The sequence below is a fragment of the Aphis gossypii genome, chromosome 2, assembly GCF_020184175.1.
Source record: "Aphis gossypii isolate Hap1 chromosome 2, ASM2018417v2, whole genome shotgun sequence".
NCBI classification, from domain to species: Eukaryota; Metazoa; Arthropoda; class Insecta; order Hemiptera; family Aphididae; genus Aphis; species Aphis gossypii.
Window position 1 is genome coordinate 44,137,747 of NC_065531.1, and position 17,135 is coordinate 44,154,881.

Consider the following 17,135-nt stretch of genomic DNA (forward strand, 5'->3'; position numbering starts at 1 on the left):
TACCTATACTTAGACAAATAATTTAAAATTATTATTTAATTCCATTGCAAAGTTAAATGTAAAAAAGGCATTTAATTTATATAAAAAGGCAATTCATAAATATACTACAAAATAAAATAGTGAACATTTTTTAAACACTTTCAAATGCACATAATACTTTGAGAAAAACACAAATTAAAAATGAACATGAATACCTACTAAACTACATTAAGTTTATGCTATTTTGTATAAATAGATTACCTTTTTCTTAACCAGGTTTGTCCTAAGAATTAGTTAAAAACAATTTTAAATATTAACTTACTTATTAGGCCATACCGCAAATACTACTCGATAAGACGATATCGATAAATATTGCGAAGAATAAAACCCATTTTTAGCGATAATACGTAAGCTGTGTATAAATTATAAAATCGACTGAAAAATTAAACAAGAAAAAATGCATTTACAAGTAAAAAAGGTAAAAAAAAGCAAAAAAGCATTTATAAGAAAAAAAATAGGCAAAAACATAATACATCCATCGTCTTAGAAATTAAATGAAACACATTTTTAAATAAAAAATATTTTCCTATATTATGATTAATGAAAGAAAGGCAAGAACCCTACTAATTAGTATTAATCTAGTAAACGATCACATTCACAATTCACAAAAGCTCATACCAACATTTACATATCGATACGTTTACAAATTCTCAACTGAAGTAGGTATTAAACGTTCCCAAATCCCTAAAATGGCTAAAATATATGACCGCGATAAGGTCACAAACCAACAACGCGATTTTAACAATCGTTCAACGTTGTGATTGCGACTAATGACTTAGGAGTTTAATTTTAGTTAAGGATGTAGGTATAAAAAATAAAGTCTAAGGTTCAGATTTTAATTTTTTTTTTTTTTTTTCCAGGAACTGCAGAATTTTTTACATACCTAATACATAATACAATTACCTTTAATTATTTTTTTAAAATTATTATTTAATATTTTTTATTTAATTACATAATACATTAAAAACTATACATAACTTTTTTTTTATACACAATGGTTTTATTACAATTTTATTATAATCATACTGAAATACCAACTATTAATTATTATACATTATACATTTATACTCATTGGAAACGTGAAGGAAAACCGAACTACCGAGCTCTCATTCTCCAAAATACATAGGTACATTATATTATATAATACATAGGTAATATTATTATTACAATAGTAGAATAACGCATAACATTTAAATGTATTACATTATTATTAAACCCACATAGTTACCAGTTTTAAACTTTTGAATGTCAAAATAAAATTGTAATAAATAATATCATTGATTATAAATACTAGTAATTATATAGTACTTATAATAATTATAATCAAAATTCAACGATAATATTCATAAGAAAAACAAATACTTTTATGTTTATTTATTTATATTTATATTTTGTGTTGTACATTATCACTCATATCAGCTATAGCAGTAAAGCCTATAGTATGATATTATGTACTATGCTCATTGAGTTTAATTATATTCTAATTTATAAACCTACATGCAATAACTAAAATCTAATTATTTATTTAGTGCTGATACTTAAACATAAGTTTTATATTATATTCAATGTTCAATGTTATTGTAATTTTCTGTTATAAAAGACTGAAAAACGCTTTAAACATAAAGTTTGCAATTGTAATTGTTTCTAATCTAGAAATAGAAAACATATACAGCCAACACCTTTATTAGAATGTGTATAAGTTCTAATCCATCATTGTAAATATAACATTAAGGATTAGTTAATATTAAAATGCAAACTAATAATTAAATACTAAAATATGTAAACAAAGTTAAAATGATGTTTTTCATTTTGTAATGATTTTTGTAGAGGTACTTCGATGTTTTTCTTTTTACATAATATAATTGATGTTTGAATTTACATTGAATAAATATCTAAATAGTCTGATAAAATTTTGTATCTTTTTATGGTTTAATAGTTTACCTTCCTTAGATATATATAATTTTAATATAATTTTTGGTGTTCATTTCGAAAAAACGTTCCAAAATACACATCCTAGCCGGCCGAGCGGTATCGTAATAACGTCAAAAAGTTAATATTGTAAGTATTATTTTTTTGGAGCTCAAGTCCACCTCGTGCCGCATTCAAAAATTACAAAATTTGAATCTACACTTGTTGCCCTTTCGATTAATAATGGTTTGGAAAATATAATTTTTGGTGTTCATTTCGAAAAAACGTTCCAAAATACACATCCTAGCCGGCCGACCGGTATATAATATTGTAAAATGTCAAATAGTTTTTATCATATTATTTTTCTAGAGCCCAAGTCCACCTCGTGCCGCATTTAAAAATTACAAAATTTGAATCTACACTTGTTGCCCTTTCGATTAATAATGGTTTGGAAAATATAATTTTTGGTGTTCATTTCGAAAAAACGTTCCAAAATACACATCCTAGCCGGCCGAACGGTAATATCGTAAAACGTCAAAAAGTTGATATTGTAAGTATTATTTTTTTGGAGCTCAAGTCCACCTCGTGCCGCATTCAAAAATTACAAAATTTGAATCTACACTTGTTGCCCTTTCGATTAATAATGGTTTGGAAAATATAATTTTTGGTGTTCATTTCGAAAAAACGTTCCAAAATACACATACTAGCCGGCCGACCGGTAATATCGTAAAACGTCAAAAAGTTAATATTGTAAGTATTATTTTTTTGGAGCTCAAGTCCACCTCGTGCCGCATTCAAAAATTACAAAATTTGAATCTACACTTGTTGCCCTTTCGATTAATAATGGTTTGGAAAATATAATTTTTGGTGTTCATTTCGAAAAAACGTTCCAAAATACACATCCTAGCCGGCCGACCGGTAATATCGTAAAATGTCAAAAAGTTGATATTGTATATTTTTTTTCTAGAGCCCAAGTCCACCTCGTGCCGCATTCAAAAATTACAAAATTTGAATCTACACTTGTTGCCCTTTCGATTAATAATGGTTTGGAAAATATAATTTTTGGTGTTCATTTCGAAAAAACGTTCCAAAATACACATCCTAGCCGGCCGCCGGTACGGTAATATCGTAAAACGTCAAATAGTTTTTATCATATTATTTTTTAGAGCCAAGTCCACCTCGTGCCGCATTCAAAAATTACAAAATTTGAATCTACACTTGTTGCCCTTTCGATTAATAATGGTTTGGAAAATATATATTTTTGGTGTTCATTTCGAAAAAACGTTCCAAAATACACATCCTAGCCGGCCGAACGGTAATATCGTAAAACGTCAAAAAGTTTTTATAAGTATTATTTTTTTGGAGCTCAAGTCCACCTCGTGCCGCATTCAAAAATTACAAAATTTGAATCTACACTTGTTGCCCTTTCGATTAATAATGGTTTGGAAAATATAATTTTTGGTGTTCATTTCGAAAAAACGTTCCAAAATACACATCCTAGCCGGCCGACCGGTAATATCGTAAAACGTCAAAAAGTTAATATTGTAAGTATTATTTTTTTGGAGCTCAAGTCCACCTCGTGCCGCATTCAAAAATTACAAAATTTGAATCTACACTTGTTGCCCTTTCGATTAATAATGGTTTGGAAAATATAATTTTTGGTGTTCATTTCGAAAAAACGTTCCAAAATACACATCCTAGCGGCCGGCCGAACGGTAATATCGTAAAACGTCAAAAAGTGATATTGTAAGTATTATTTTTTTGGAGCTCAAGTCCACCTCGTGCCGCATTCAAAAATTACAAAATTTGAATCTACACTTGTTGCCCTTTCGATTAATAATGGTTTGGAAAATATAATTTTTGGTGTTCATTTCGAAAAAACGTTCCAAAATACACATCCTAGCCGGCCGAACGGTAATATCGTAAAACGTCAAATAGTTGATATCATATTATTTTTTTGGAGCTCAAGTCCACCTCGTGCCGCATTCAAAAATTACAAAATTTGAATCTACACTTGTTGCCCTTTCGATTAATAATGGTTTGGAAAATATAATTTTTGGTGTTCATTTCGAAAAAACGTTCCAAAATACACATCCTAGCCGGCCGAACGGTAATATCGTAAAACGTCAAATAGTTTTTATCATATTATTTTTTTGGAGCTCAAGTCCACCTCGTGCCGCATTCAAACATTACAAAATTTGAATCTACACTTGTTGCCCTTTCGATTAATAATGGTTTGGAAAATATAATTTTTGGTGTTCATTTCGAAAAAACGTTCCAAAATACACATACTAGCCGGCCGACCGGTAATATCGTAAAACGTCAAAAAGTTAATATTGTAAGTATTATTTTTTTGGAGCTCAAGTCCACCTCGTGCCGCATTCAAAAATTACAAAATTTGAATCTACACTTGTTGCCCTTTCGATTAATAATGGTTTGGAAAATATAATTTTTGGTGTTCATTTCGAAAAAACGTTCCAAAATACACATCCTAGCCGGCCGAACGGTAATATCGTAAAACGTCAAAAAGTTAATATTGTAAGTATTATTTTTTTGGAGCTCAAGTCCACCTCGTGCCGCATTCAAAAATTACAAAATTTGAATCTACACTTGTTGCCCTTTCGATTAATAATGGTTTGGAAAATATAATTTTTGGTGTTCATTTCGAAAAAACGTTCCAAAATACACATCCTAGCCGGCCGAACGGTAATATCGTAAAACGTCAAATAGTTTTTATCATATTATTTTTTTGGAGCTCAAGTCCACCTCGTGCCGCATTCAAACATTACAAAATTTGAATCTACACTTGTTGCCCTTTCGATTAATAATGGTTTGGAAAATATAATTTTTGGTGTTCATTTCGAAAAAACGTTCCAAAATACACATCCTAGCCGGCCGACGGTATATATCGTAAAATGTCAAAAAGTTTATTATAATATTATTTTTTAGAGCCCAAGTCCACCTCGTGCCGCATTTAAAAATTACAAAATTTGAATCTACACTTGTTGCCCTTTCGATTAATAATGGTTTGGAAAATATAATTTTTGGTGTTCATTTCGAAAAAACGTTCCAAAATACACATCCTAGCCGGCCGAACGGTAATATCGTAAAACGTCAAAAAGTTATTATATTATATTTTTTATTTTTTTTGGAGCTCAAGTCCACCTCGTGCCGCATTCAAAAATTACAAAATTTGAATCTACACTTGTTGCCCTTTCGATTAATAATGGTTTGGAAAATATAATTTTTGGTGTTCATTTCGAAAAAACGTTCCAAAATACACATACTAGCCGGCCGACCGGTAATATCGTAAAACGTCAAAAAGTTAATATTGTAAGTATTATTTTTTGGAGCTCAAGTCCACCTCGTGCCGCATTCAAAAATTACAAAATTTGAATCTACACTTGTTGCCCTTTCGATTAATAATGGTTTGGAAAATATAATTTTTGGTGTTCATTTCGAAAAAACGTTCCAAAATACACATCCTAGCCGGCCGACCGGTATATAATATTGTAAAATGTCAAATAGTTTTTATCATATTATTTTTCTAGAGCCCAAGTCCACCTCGTGCCGCATTCAAAAATTACAAAATTTGAATCTACACTTGTTGCCCTTTCGATTAAAATGGTTTGGAAAATATAATTTTTGGTGTTCATTTCGAAAAAACGTTCCAAAATACACATCCTAGCCGGCCGAACGGTAATATCGTAAAACGTCAAAAAGTTTTTATGTAAGTATTATTTTTTTGGAGCTCAAGTCCACCTCGTGCCGCATTCAAACATTACAAAATTTGAATCTACACTTGTTGCCCTTTCGATTAATAATGGTTTGGAAAATATAATTTTTGGTGTTCATTTCGAAAAAACGTTCCAAAATACACATACTAGCCGGCCGACCGGTAATATCGTAAAACGTCAAAAAGTTAATATTGTAAGTATTATTTTTTTGGAGCTCAAGTCCACCTCGTGCCGCATTCAAAAATTACAAAATTTGAATCTACACTTGTTGCCCTTTCGATTAATAATGGTTTGGAAAATATAATTTTTGGTGTTCATTTCGAAAAAACGTTCCAAAATACACATCCTAGCCGGCCGACCTGTATATAATATTGTAAAATGTCAAATAGTTTTTATCATATTATTTTTCTAGAGCCCAAGTCCACCTCGTGCCGCATTTAAAAATTACAAAATTTGAATCTACACTTGTTGCCCTTTCGATTAATAATGGTTTGGAAAATATAATTTTTGGTGTTCATTTCGAAAAAACGTTCCAAAATACACATCCTAGCCGGCCGAACGGTAATATCGTAAAACGTCAAATAGTTTTTATCATATTATTTTTTTGGAGCTCAAGTCCACCTCGTGCCGCATTCAAACATTACAAAATTTGAATCTACACTTGTTGCCCTTTCGATTAATAATGGTTTGGAAAATATAATTTTTGGTGTTCATTTCGAAAAAACGTTCCAAAATACACATCCTAGCCGGCCGAACGGTAATATCGTAAAACGTCAAATAGTTTTTATCATATTATTTTTTTGGAGCTCAAGTCCACCTCGTGCCGCATTCAAACATTACAAAATTTGAATCTACACTTGTTGCCCTTTCGATTAATAATGGTTTGGAAAATATAATTTTTGGTGTTCATTTCGAAAAAACGTTCCAAAATACACATACTAGCCGGCCGACCGGTAATATCGTAAAACGTCAAAAAGTTAATATTGTAAGTATTATTTTTTTGGAGCTCAAGTCCACCTCGTGCCGCATTCAAAAATTACAAAATTTGAATCTACACTTGTTGCCCTTTCGATTAATAATGGTTTGGAAAATATAATTTTTGGTGTTCATTTCGAAAAAACGTTCCAAAATACACATCCTAGCCGGCCGAACGGTAATATCGTAAAACGTCAAAAAGTTAATATTGTAAGTATTATTTTTTTGGAGCTCAAGTCCACCTCGTGCCGCATTCAAAAATTACAAAATTTGAATCTACACTTGTTGCCCTTTCGATTAATAATGGTTTGGAAAATATAATTTTTGGTGTTCATTTCGAAAAAACGTTCCAAAATACACATCCTAGCCGGCCGCCGAACGGTAATATCGTAAAACGTCAAATAGTTTTTATATATTATTTTTTGGAGCTCAAGTCCACCTCGTGCCGCATTCAAACATTACAAAATTTGAATCTACACTTGTTGCCTTTTCGATTAATAATGGTTGGAAAATATAATTTTTGGTGTTCATTTCGAAAAAACGTTCCAAAATACACATCCTAGCCGGCCGAGCGGTAATATCGTAAAACGTCAAAAAGTTAATATTGTAAGTATTATTTTTTTGGAGCTCAAGTCCACCTCGTGCCGCATTCAAAAATTACAAAATTTGAATCTACACTTGTTGCCCTTTCGATTAATAATGGTTTGGAAAATATAATTTTTGGTGTTCATTTCGAAAAAACGTTCCAAAATACACATCCTAGCCGGCCGAACGGTAATATCGTAAAACGTCAAAAAGTTAATATTGTAAGTATTATTTTTTTGGAGCTCAAGTCCACCTCGTGCCGCATTCAAAAATTACAAAATTTGAATCTACACTTGTTGCCCTTTCGATTAATAATGGTTTGGAAAATATAATTTTTGTGTTCATTTCGAAAAAACGTTCCAAAATACACATCCTAGCCGGCCGACCGGTATATAATATTGTAAAATGTCAAATAGTTTTTATCATATTATTTTTCTAGAGCCCAAGTCCACCTCGTGCCGCATTCAACATTACAAAATTTGAATCTACACTTGTTGCCCTTTCGATTAATAATGGTTTGGAAAATATAATTTTTGGTGTTCATTTCGAAAAAACGTTCCAAAATACACATCCTAGCCGGCGAGCGGTAATATATCGTAAAACGTCAAAAAGTTAATATTGTAAGTATTATTTTTTTGGAGCTCAAGTCCACCTCGTGCCGCATTCAAAAATTACAAAATTTGAATCTACACTTGTTGCCCTTTCGATTAATAATGGTTTGGAAAATATAATTTTTGGTGTTCATTTCGAAAAAACGTTCCAAAATACACATCCTAGCCGGCCGACCGGTATATAATATTGTAAAATGTCAAATAGTTTTTATTATTTTATTTTTCTAGAGCCCAAGTCCACCTCGTGCCGCATTTAAAAATTACAAAATTTGAATCTACACTTGTTGCCCTTTCGATTTATAATGGTTTGGAAAATATACATTTTGGTGTTCATTTCGAATAATCCTTCCAAATTACACCGCGCAGTCGAATCGCCTGTAAACTCATAAATATCGTATATATAGTTTATATGGTTTCATTTTCCTAAGACTCAAGTTCCCTGCTTGCCCTCTTAAAAATATTTAAACATTGAATCTACGTTGGTTACCCTTTCTATAAAATATGGTTTTGAAAATAGTATTTTTTGTGTTTATTTCGAAATATACAAATTTTTAAATGTTTCGTTCAAAGGCATTTTCCCATTAAAAATAGTTCGATGAACATAAATGTTGGTGTTCATTCCGAATCGGCTGTCTTAAATGTGCTTTGCAGTAGAATCGTCCTTGTGTGTCTACTTACGTATGTAGGGTGTTAAATTGTATTTTTTAATCTTATAATAAATAAGAAGGATTGTTATTTGTAATGTCCAATAATAGGATAGTAAACAATTAATGCTTAATAGTGTATACGCCAATTTTCGTGTAATGACAGTATTTGGAAATGCACTTAATAAAATTGTATTCAAAATTTGTTTTATTAGTGATTCCAAGAATACTAAATGTAATTTTTTATAAGCTACTTGTAAATGATTAATAATTTTTGTTCATAATGCGAGGTCTTTAAGACTTTAACACATAGGTAAATAATATAACTTATTAATATTTAAGAATATTATAATTTAATTTTTCTAAATAATAATAATAATAATTATTATTATTATTTATCCATCTTGAATTGTATCTGAAAAATAAATAATTTTATTTAAACCCCTTGTAAGATATGAATAGGCAATAGAGTATGCAGGAATACGGTTACCTACCTTATCAGAATTGATAAGTGCTAAATGTCCGGGAGCTAACTTCACAGGCATACTAATTTATAAGGAATTTTGTATTAAATTTTCAAGTATTTTGACTCAGCCAAAAAATTGTATCGATATTAATAAAAAAAAAACTAATATTTCAAATGTCTATAGTCTATGAATAACCTTAAAATAAGCGAACTATTTTGAAAATTAAATTATATAAAGAAACTGCAAATCTACAATAATTAGTGAAATTTTCAAGTATCTACAACTTATACTCTTTGAATAATAACAAAATATATTGAAAATCGTTTGAGGATAAATCGATATCGGTAGGTACGCAATTTCGTAAAAATTTAAAATTCAAACGCACTTAAAATTTTTCCTATAATGATGCTTCGAGTTTTCTCTAACCTATAGTTACTTATGCCTAACTTATGTTGAATTTTTTAACATTTGATATAAACACAAAAAATGTAATGATTTTTTAACTACAAAATTACTTGCAAATTTTCGCGATTTTTACATATTTATAACACGAATGAAAAAAAAATTGTGACTTACGATTTTATTAACTAGGTACAATAAGAACAACTCAAAACTTATAAGCAACCATGTATTAAATTTTCAAGTTTTTTAATTATATTATTTGAAATATTAAATAATACTATTTAATTGTATGCAGAATGCGGGAAAATATGTTCAATGTTGGTATTTTACATAGATAATTAAGATCTTTATCATCTATGGTTATGTTAGGTTAGGTTATCATATACTATTTTTTGATAATTCTTGTCACATTCTTGTAACGCTTATCAATATGAACGAGGAAAAAGAGGAAATGTTAATAATTTGTCGGACAGGACATGAAGATATAATAATATAATTTAATATTCTTTACCACGCTTAGTAGTTAGTATAAAGGTTTAAAAGATTTAAAGACAAATATTCATAAAGATTTTCTTAAATCGTTGTTTATGTCAATAGTGTTAATAGACACAGTGCTTATTTTTTATAATGTCAATCATATCGTTTAAAGGATTTAATTATGCTGGTAAAATTGTTAAAGTACCGATTATTCAATGTTTTTTAGCACGAAATGCATCCATTAAAAATGAAGTGCAAGACTTTGATATTGTTACAACCACTGCAGAAAATGTTTTATCAGAAAAGGAAGTGGAAGCAATTTGTGACAAATCTCGCTTGAACCATGGCCATCGCAATATGGTAAATGGTCGATTACCTTATGATAAACCTGTGCATAGATATCACAACACAGTAAAATACAAGAGAAAAATGTATGGACGGTATGGTGATGCGAGTAATGTCTACCCAGGATTGGCATGGCCAACAGCTGAAGACTTGGAGGATATAAGAGAGTATGAAAGTGTAGCCTATCCGTTGACCATTCAAGAAATGCAACAAAATGCAATGAACATTATAGAAAGTGAACGTCAAGCAATTCAAATGAATCAGCAAAAAATTGATAACAATATGAAAAAATTAAACGGTTGGTTAAATGAAGTCAAAGAAAAGTCGGCAAAAAAATTATTTGAGGCTCAACAAGCTAAAGAAAAGAAAGAAAAACTCATTGAAGAAGTAAAAAAACATTTTGGATATAAGATAGATCCAAAAGATGATAGATTTAAAGAAATGCTAGTTAAAAGAGAAAAAGAAGAGAAGAAGAAGGTCAGAGAAGAGAAGAAAAAAGTCCGCGAAGAAAAACTTCTAAATTATTTGGATTCAAAAGCAAAATAGTTAAAATAAAAAAAATATATTTTTAATATTATAAATGTAAATAAAAATATACGAATCAAATAGGTAAGGAATTTTGTTTTTATTATTTTTTTCAATAACTTGCAACATTAATAGATGTAATCAAAAGTGAGCCTAAAATCAACATTTAAGACACACAATTATAACTTTTAAGTATGATAAATTATTAAAACAAAGCAGTGCTGTTAACTACCCTCCTTGGCCAATTTTATTTTGGCGCTTATTTGTATTTTATTTCATAGGTAGGTGTCTATAATTTTTTTATAAATATAATAATATTAAATTTTTACATGTTAATCAATATACTGCCATGGCATATTTCTTAAATAATCGAGTCTTAAAAACAAGTTACAAAAAAAAAAAAACATTTTTATTTAACTCAAACGCACCCATGTCACCAACCTCTAGTTAAGGTACTGAAACAAAGTATTAATTTATTTTATAATCTATTAAGTATATATAATTTATAGCTATCTACAATTTAAAATACTATTTTTTTTAGAATAGTTGTTAAAGTTGTGTAATAGATTCAAATTATGTGATTCATTAGGGACAAGTAACTTTTAACCTAATATTTGATAATACTTTGGTTAAACTCAAATCCAAAATAAACGGGCGGTGGCAAACTCTCCCGATTTTATGGTAAACTATCCTGATTTTTAAAAATAGTAAACTCTCCCGGGTCAACTTTATAGTTACCTGTAGGAAGTATGCAAGCTCTCCCGAGTTGTTTTAAATGTTATTGTTACACTACGAGTTTGAAATTTTTACGTATATTTTGTATTTGTAACTTATATTATTATTATTGACTATTTTTAAAAGCAATTTAAATGTATATTAAATTTATTTTATGATTTTTACTAGACCCGGGAGAGTTTACACGTTTCTGTCAGGAAGTACTGGAGTAGACTCAGGAGAGTGTACCATCGGGAGAGTTTACTATCGCCCAAATAAACACTTACTAATTGTCATATTCTGAGCCTAAACTAAACCTAAAATTGATTTTTAAGCTTTTTATATACCATGTATTATGAAGATATGATAATTTAAAATTACATTTGAATGTGTCCGATCATTGTGATACACACACTCAGTATAGTTTTATTAACATCTGTTAATTTTAAAAAAAATATTGTCGAGTGATAAATTGGAATAAATATAAATAATTAGAAAATGATACCTTCTTAGACATTAAAAAATATATTAAATAATAATGTATATAATATATAAAATACATTTACTTCATTTTTAATATTCATATAAATTAATTTAATTCAATTCAATATTTATTTTAAAACATTATCAGGGCTGGATTTAAGGTGGGGCCCCCACAATTGTATGATATTTTAATAAAAAAAAAATATATTTTCTGGTGTCTAGATAAGGGGCCCCCACAGTGCATTCCGCCCACATACCTAAATCCGTCTCTGAATGTTACACAATCTATCAAATCAAAAGTTTATCAATTAAAAAATACTAACATAGTTTGATGTCACTGGAGTATAATAAATTACAAAATAATATTAATACATTCAGTTCACATGACCATTGGAATATTATATTTTAAGGACTAAGAAGTTCAGCTTAATTAGTCACTATTAATCTCTACTTAGCTGAGCAAGAGAAAATGTGACATTTCAATATAAATCAGTTTATTGGTATTTCGACAAACAAAACTCTACCTTAATCTAATCTATCTCAAAAGCAGTGTCATGTGAAGATAAGCAGAATCAAATTGTTTTCTAGCTGGACAAAGTATAATTACAATATAGTATATAATATTTATCCCACTAATTATTTTCCATTATAATTGAGTATGAAAATATTACTCAACTAAATCATAACATTAGTATTTAATACCAATTTGATTATTTTTTTATGTACAGATGAAAGATAATAATTATAGCTTTATGTTGATTATTGAAACAAATTTAAAAAAACATCACACAATTATGATCTATATCAGGGGTGGCCAGCAAGAAGACTCGTGAGCCACCAAATATTTTAATAAATATGGAAGAGCCAAAATGTAAAAAAAAAGGTCATATTATTATATAATACATAAACTCATATTGAAAATTTTTTTTTTGTAAAATTGTTACGATAAAATGCAAGAGCCACATGCGGTTCACAAGACTCGGTTTGGCTACCCCTGATCTATATAATGTATTTAATATGTGATATGTCATATTATTTTTAGAACAGGAATTTAAAAACAATATCCTATTCTATAAGTAATTATTGAATTTTATTCTCGTAAAATCACTTTGTAATTTGCATAAGTAAAAACTTCATTGATATCTATTTTAAGGAAATGTATTGAATTAATAAATCATATTATTAAACATAATATTACAAAATAATAACATACTTTAAACATTTGAATGACGTATTATTATTATTATTATTAATATTCCCAATTCAGTATTATAAAAGTCAAAAAGTGTACAAAATTAAACCAATAGTCTTTCAATTTCAGTCTGAACTTGTTGTATTTGAGGCCGTAATTGTGAACCTTCATCAGTGGTAATGGAACACGCTATGACTGGCCTTGAAACACCACACGCTCGGCCTAATGCTGTAAAAAGTTAAAATATTTGTAAAATTGATAAATACTTACATGTGATTAATTTAAAGTACTGACCTTGTTTTGATCTAATAAAAACATACGGCACATTTTTATCCTCACACAACAATGGCAAGTGTAACAAAATTTCTAAAGGTTCTGCATCTGCTGCACAAACAATGAATTCAGAAATACCTCTATTTAAAGTTTTAGTGGCTGAAATACATACACAGTTAGCATATCATCAATTTAAAATATTTATGACAATATTAACCTTCATTTGCTCCTTTACGTAATTGTTTATAGTTCATTGCTTGTTGAACCAAATTTAAAATTTTTGTGGTCATCTGCTGGTCAGCCAAAGGATATGCTTTAGGGTTAACATCTAATGTGATGCTCTGGTCGTCCACCATCCTAAAATGTAATACAAATATTGTGTTATAACACTAGCTTGTGATAGTTATAACAATTAAAATTCAAACAAAAATTGAGTAAATTAATTTTTAAACCGAACAAAGAATCAAGGACTTAGCTATACAATTCCATTTTATGTCTGCTTATACAAACATGTAATAAAAAGTTTCAATCTCATAACATACTAAACTGGTGTTTTACGCAAGTCATAGTACACAACTATGAACTATCTACTTTGTCAAGAAAGGCGAAAACCGTGCAAATTGTTTCTTGAAAAACCCCAAATTAGCAGAAATCTCATTTTCAATTGCTCTTAACCACTTTCATCAACATCAAACACCGGCGCGACACACCCGTCTCATTCATCGGGAATCATATAATTATGGTGAGCCAGGACGCCAGGTGCCAAGGACAACGAAATTTGGACGTCTCGTGAATTGACGGCATCTTTATGACAGGCATTTCAACGTCAAAACAGCAATTCTGTCTAATCGGCGACACGTGTGTTCCACTCACACATGCAAATCCGAATTTCATCAATCGATTGAAGTTTAATTTGATGTCGAACACTAATTGCTAGTGAACAATAATGGCATGCATACTTACTTTAAAAAATTCTAGTTCTGTGGTTTATTCTACAATAAGTGTTGGACGACGGACGTCAATAATTTTTTGTTTACAATTTTACGAATACTTCGCGCTCGACAATAACGACTATATAACGAGTAGTATACTAATGTTAACGTATGATAGGTTAGGTTGAATCTCTATAGAGGAATATTGTTTACTGCATGCCGACGATGGATAAACATCGTGGTATATTATGGTATATGCTATATAGTAACATAAATGAAATATTTTTTGATTAATCATGGAGTAAAATAAAGTTCGTCATTTATGCCAAGAAATATTGTCTTCCAGTAATTCTCGTAAAGTCGTAACATAAATTAAGAATTAAGATATCTTAATAATTCTTAATTTGTGCCTTGTAACTTTGGCTCACATAATATCACGGATCAGTGGCGGATTTATGGAGATACTGAGAGGGCCAGAGGGGCTTGCCCCCCATGGCCGTATTATAATATATTGTAAAATACAATTTTACTAATATAAGTGTTTTTATAAAAATATGACGTACCTACTAATATAAAAAAAAAATTGAGCTCTCCCAAAACAAAATCCTAGATCCGCCACTGTCACGGATTAAGATATGTACCTATACTAAATATCTTAATTCGTGCTCATAATTTAATGTTCAAATTTCACAAATCAACATTCAATATTAATATAAAATTACAATGTAATTCTATCATAACTATTTTTAGATGTTTGAAGAGCTTAACTTGTCGTTAATCGTTAATGTATTTATTTTATTATACATTTATATTGTACTGCACACAATTTTTATTTTTGTTCAACAAAGTGTATTTTAATGTGTAGATGTCTATAGATTATATTGTTAAGGATATTCATAATTATTACATCCATTAAATATACATATTGTGTATTAGAATATGTATATTTAATCAATGATTATTATAATCATTATAATTATCATATAATTTATTACTTCGAAAACTACTAGAATGACTGCTGAACGAGTGTATACTCTATGTCTCTATAGTAGAGATTCCCAAACTGTGAGGCCTTGGGACTTGGGAGGCTCGAGCAATTGACAGGGGAGACGCGAACTGCGTGGTAAACAATGATACATTTTGAAATGAACAATAATTTCACAAACAATTATTATATAAGATAATACTTAATTCGGGAATTTTCAGAAAGTTACTACATCCAGCCAGCTTTTGACCACATTGTTCTCATTAAGATTAAATGTTAATATTAATTGTTACCTACCTATTGTTTTTTTTTTTTACAAAATTTATAAAATTGTAATACACTTTAAATAGAAATATAATAATATTTATTGTTGATATATTTTGTCAATGTATATTTAAATACTATAAATTTGTAATTTTTTATTCATGAGGGACGCAACTCATTTTTTTTTTTTAGGGTAGTGTAAACTAAAAAATTGGTAACCGCTGCTGCATAGTATTTAATTGTACCGGTTGCCTAATGTTCTAATAGAATTTTTATTCTATATATATATTATGATATTTTTACAAGTACTTATGTGAGAATCTAAAAATCTAAAATGAGTGGCTAGGTATATTTTTTTCAGAAAAAGTACCATGACGGCATGACAAATTAAATTTATCATGGTACCATAGATATATAATATAATAAATTGTCGTTGTGTTATATAATAGATAAGATTTGATAACGTACATTTCACCAAATTACCAACACGGCAACACCAACCCCATTTTCAAAAAATTAAAATTTTATTATTCTATCCTTTACTCTTTATATGAGTATGTTATTTGTTCTCGGTTTCCCAAAATTTGTACTATCAAAGGATCACAATTATATGAAAACTAACAATATTAAGAATCTTATTTATATCTTTAATTTATGAATTTTGAGATTTATGAACTATTTATTATATTCTTGTATAGTTATACATAGGTAAGCGAAATAGCTGTTTCTGTGCATTTTGTCATTGACGATATCCGTAAAAAATGCCATCTCGAAACTCCATAGCCTCTTAAACTTCACAAACTTTAACATATTATCATTGACTGACGTGGTGAAGTGTGGACATAGTCGGCGCCCAATCTATTGTGTAGCATACTGGCATACCCCACCCATGCTAATATTTCCTTCAGTGTTCTTTCTATTTTCCTTTTGCTTGACCCATGATTCATAGTATGATATCAAATAGCCTATAACTTTCCTTGAGAATTGAACAATCAAGTATAAAATTAATTTTTAAATCCGACTGAAAGTAGTTCCAAAGATTAGCGTGTTAAAACAACTCTTCAGCTTTTTTATATTATATTGAAATTAAAATTCATAAATCAAAATTTATATAACTTTATGTAATTATCAGTTATATCTAGTATAATATTACAATAGTAACGTTGGTATTTGTTTTTACTATACCTATTTTGGGGTATTCAGGTCATAAACCACCTTTTTCACCACCCACTTGAAAATATATCCTAAGCTTAACAAATCATCTCTGCTCAATCGTCTTTCATGTACAATGATACTTATCAATGCATTCAAATTTAACACCATAGTGATACATAGTTACTCTATTTCTGAGATCCACTGACGGCTTGATCACTTTTTATTTTTGCTTGAACTGAGTATAATTAAGAAATAATTAATGAAAAAGTTAAGAAAATATTATAGCTATTATATTATTAACTTCTTTAGACTACTAAAAGCTATATTTATTATAACACATAATTATTATATACTTAATAACTTTACTTAGCTACTAAGGTGTACTTTAAGTAGACAAAGCAGGGAAAATAATATAGAACAAG

At 29.2% G+C, this 17,135-nt stretch overlaps 2 protein-coding genes across 3 annotated transcripts; one reads left to right on the forward strand and one right to left on the reverse strand.

Moving 5' to 3' along the window:
- Nucleotides 1-9,799: 9,799 nt before the first annotated feature.
- Nucleotides 9,800-10,803, forward strand: LOC114130620 (growth arrest and DNA damage-inducible proteins-interacting protein 1). Its single transcript, XM_027995629.2, has one exon. The coding sequence runs from the start codon at nucleotides 9,996-9,998 to the stop codon at nucleotides 10,734-10,736; it is 741 nt and encodes a 246-aa protein (XP_027851430.1). The 5' UTR covers nucleotides 9,800-9,995; the 3' UTR covers nucleotides 10,737-10,803.
- A 2,251-nt stretch (nucleotides 10,804-13,054) lies between these two features.
- LOC114130619 (NHP2-like protein 1) lies at nucleotides 13,055-14,510 on the reverse strand. Of its 2 annotated transcripts, none has more exons than XM_027995626.2 (4): nucleotides 13,925-14,510; nucleotides 13,595-13,734; nucleotides 13,399-13,536; nucleotides 13,055-13,332 (listed from the first exon to the last, which is right to left on the reverse strand). In XM_027995626.2, exons 1-4 carry the CDS (start codon nucleotides 13,942-13,944, stop codon nucleotides 13,208-13,210), a joined length of 423 nt encoding a protein of 140 aa, XP_027851427.1. In that variant the 5' UTR covers nucleotides 13,945-14,510; the 3' UTR covers nucleotides 13,055-13,207. The 2 variants fall into 2 exon arrangements, with proteins under 2 accessions (XP_027851427.1, XP_027851429.1); XM_027995628.2 differs by having other exon boundaries at nucleotides 14,341-14,509.
- Between the last annotated feature and the right edge of the window lie 2,625 nt (nucleotides 14,511-17,135).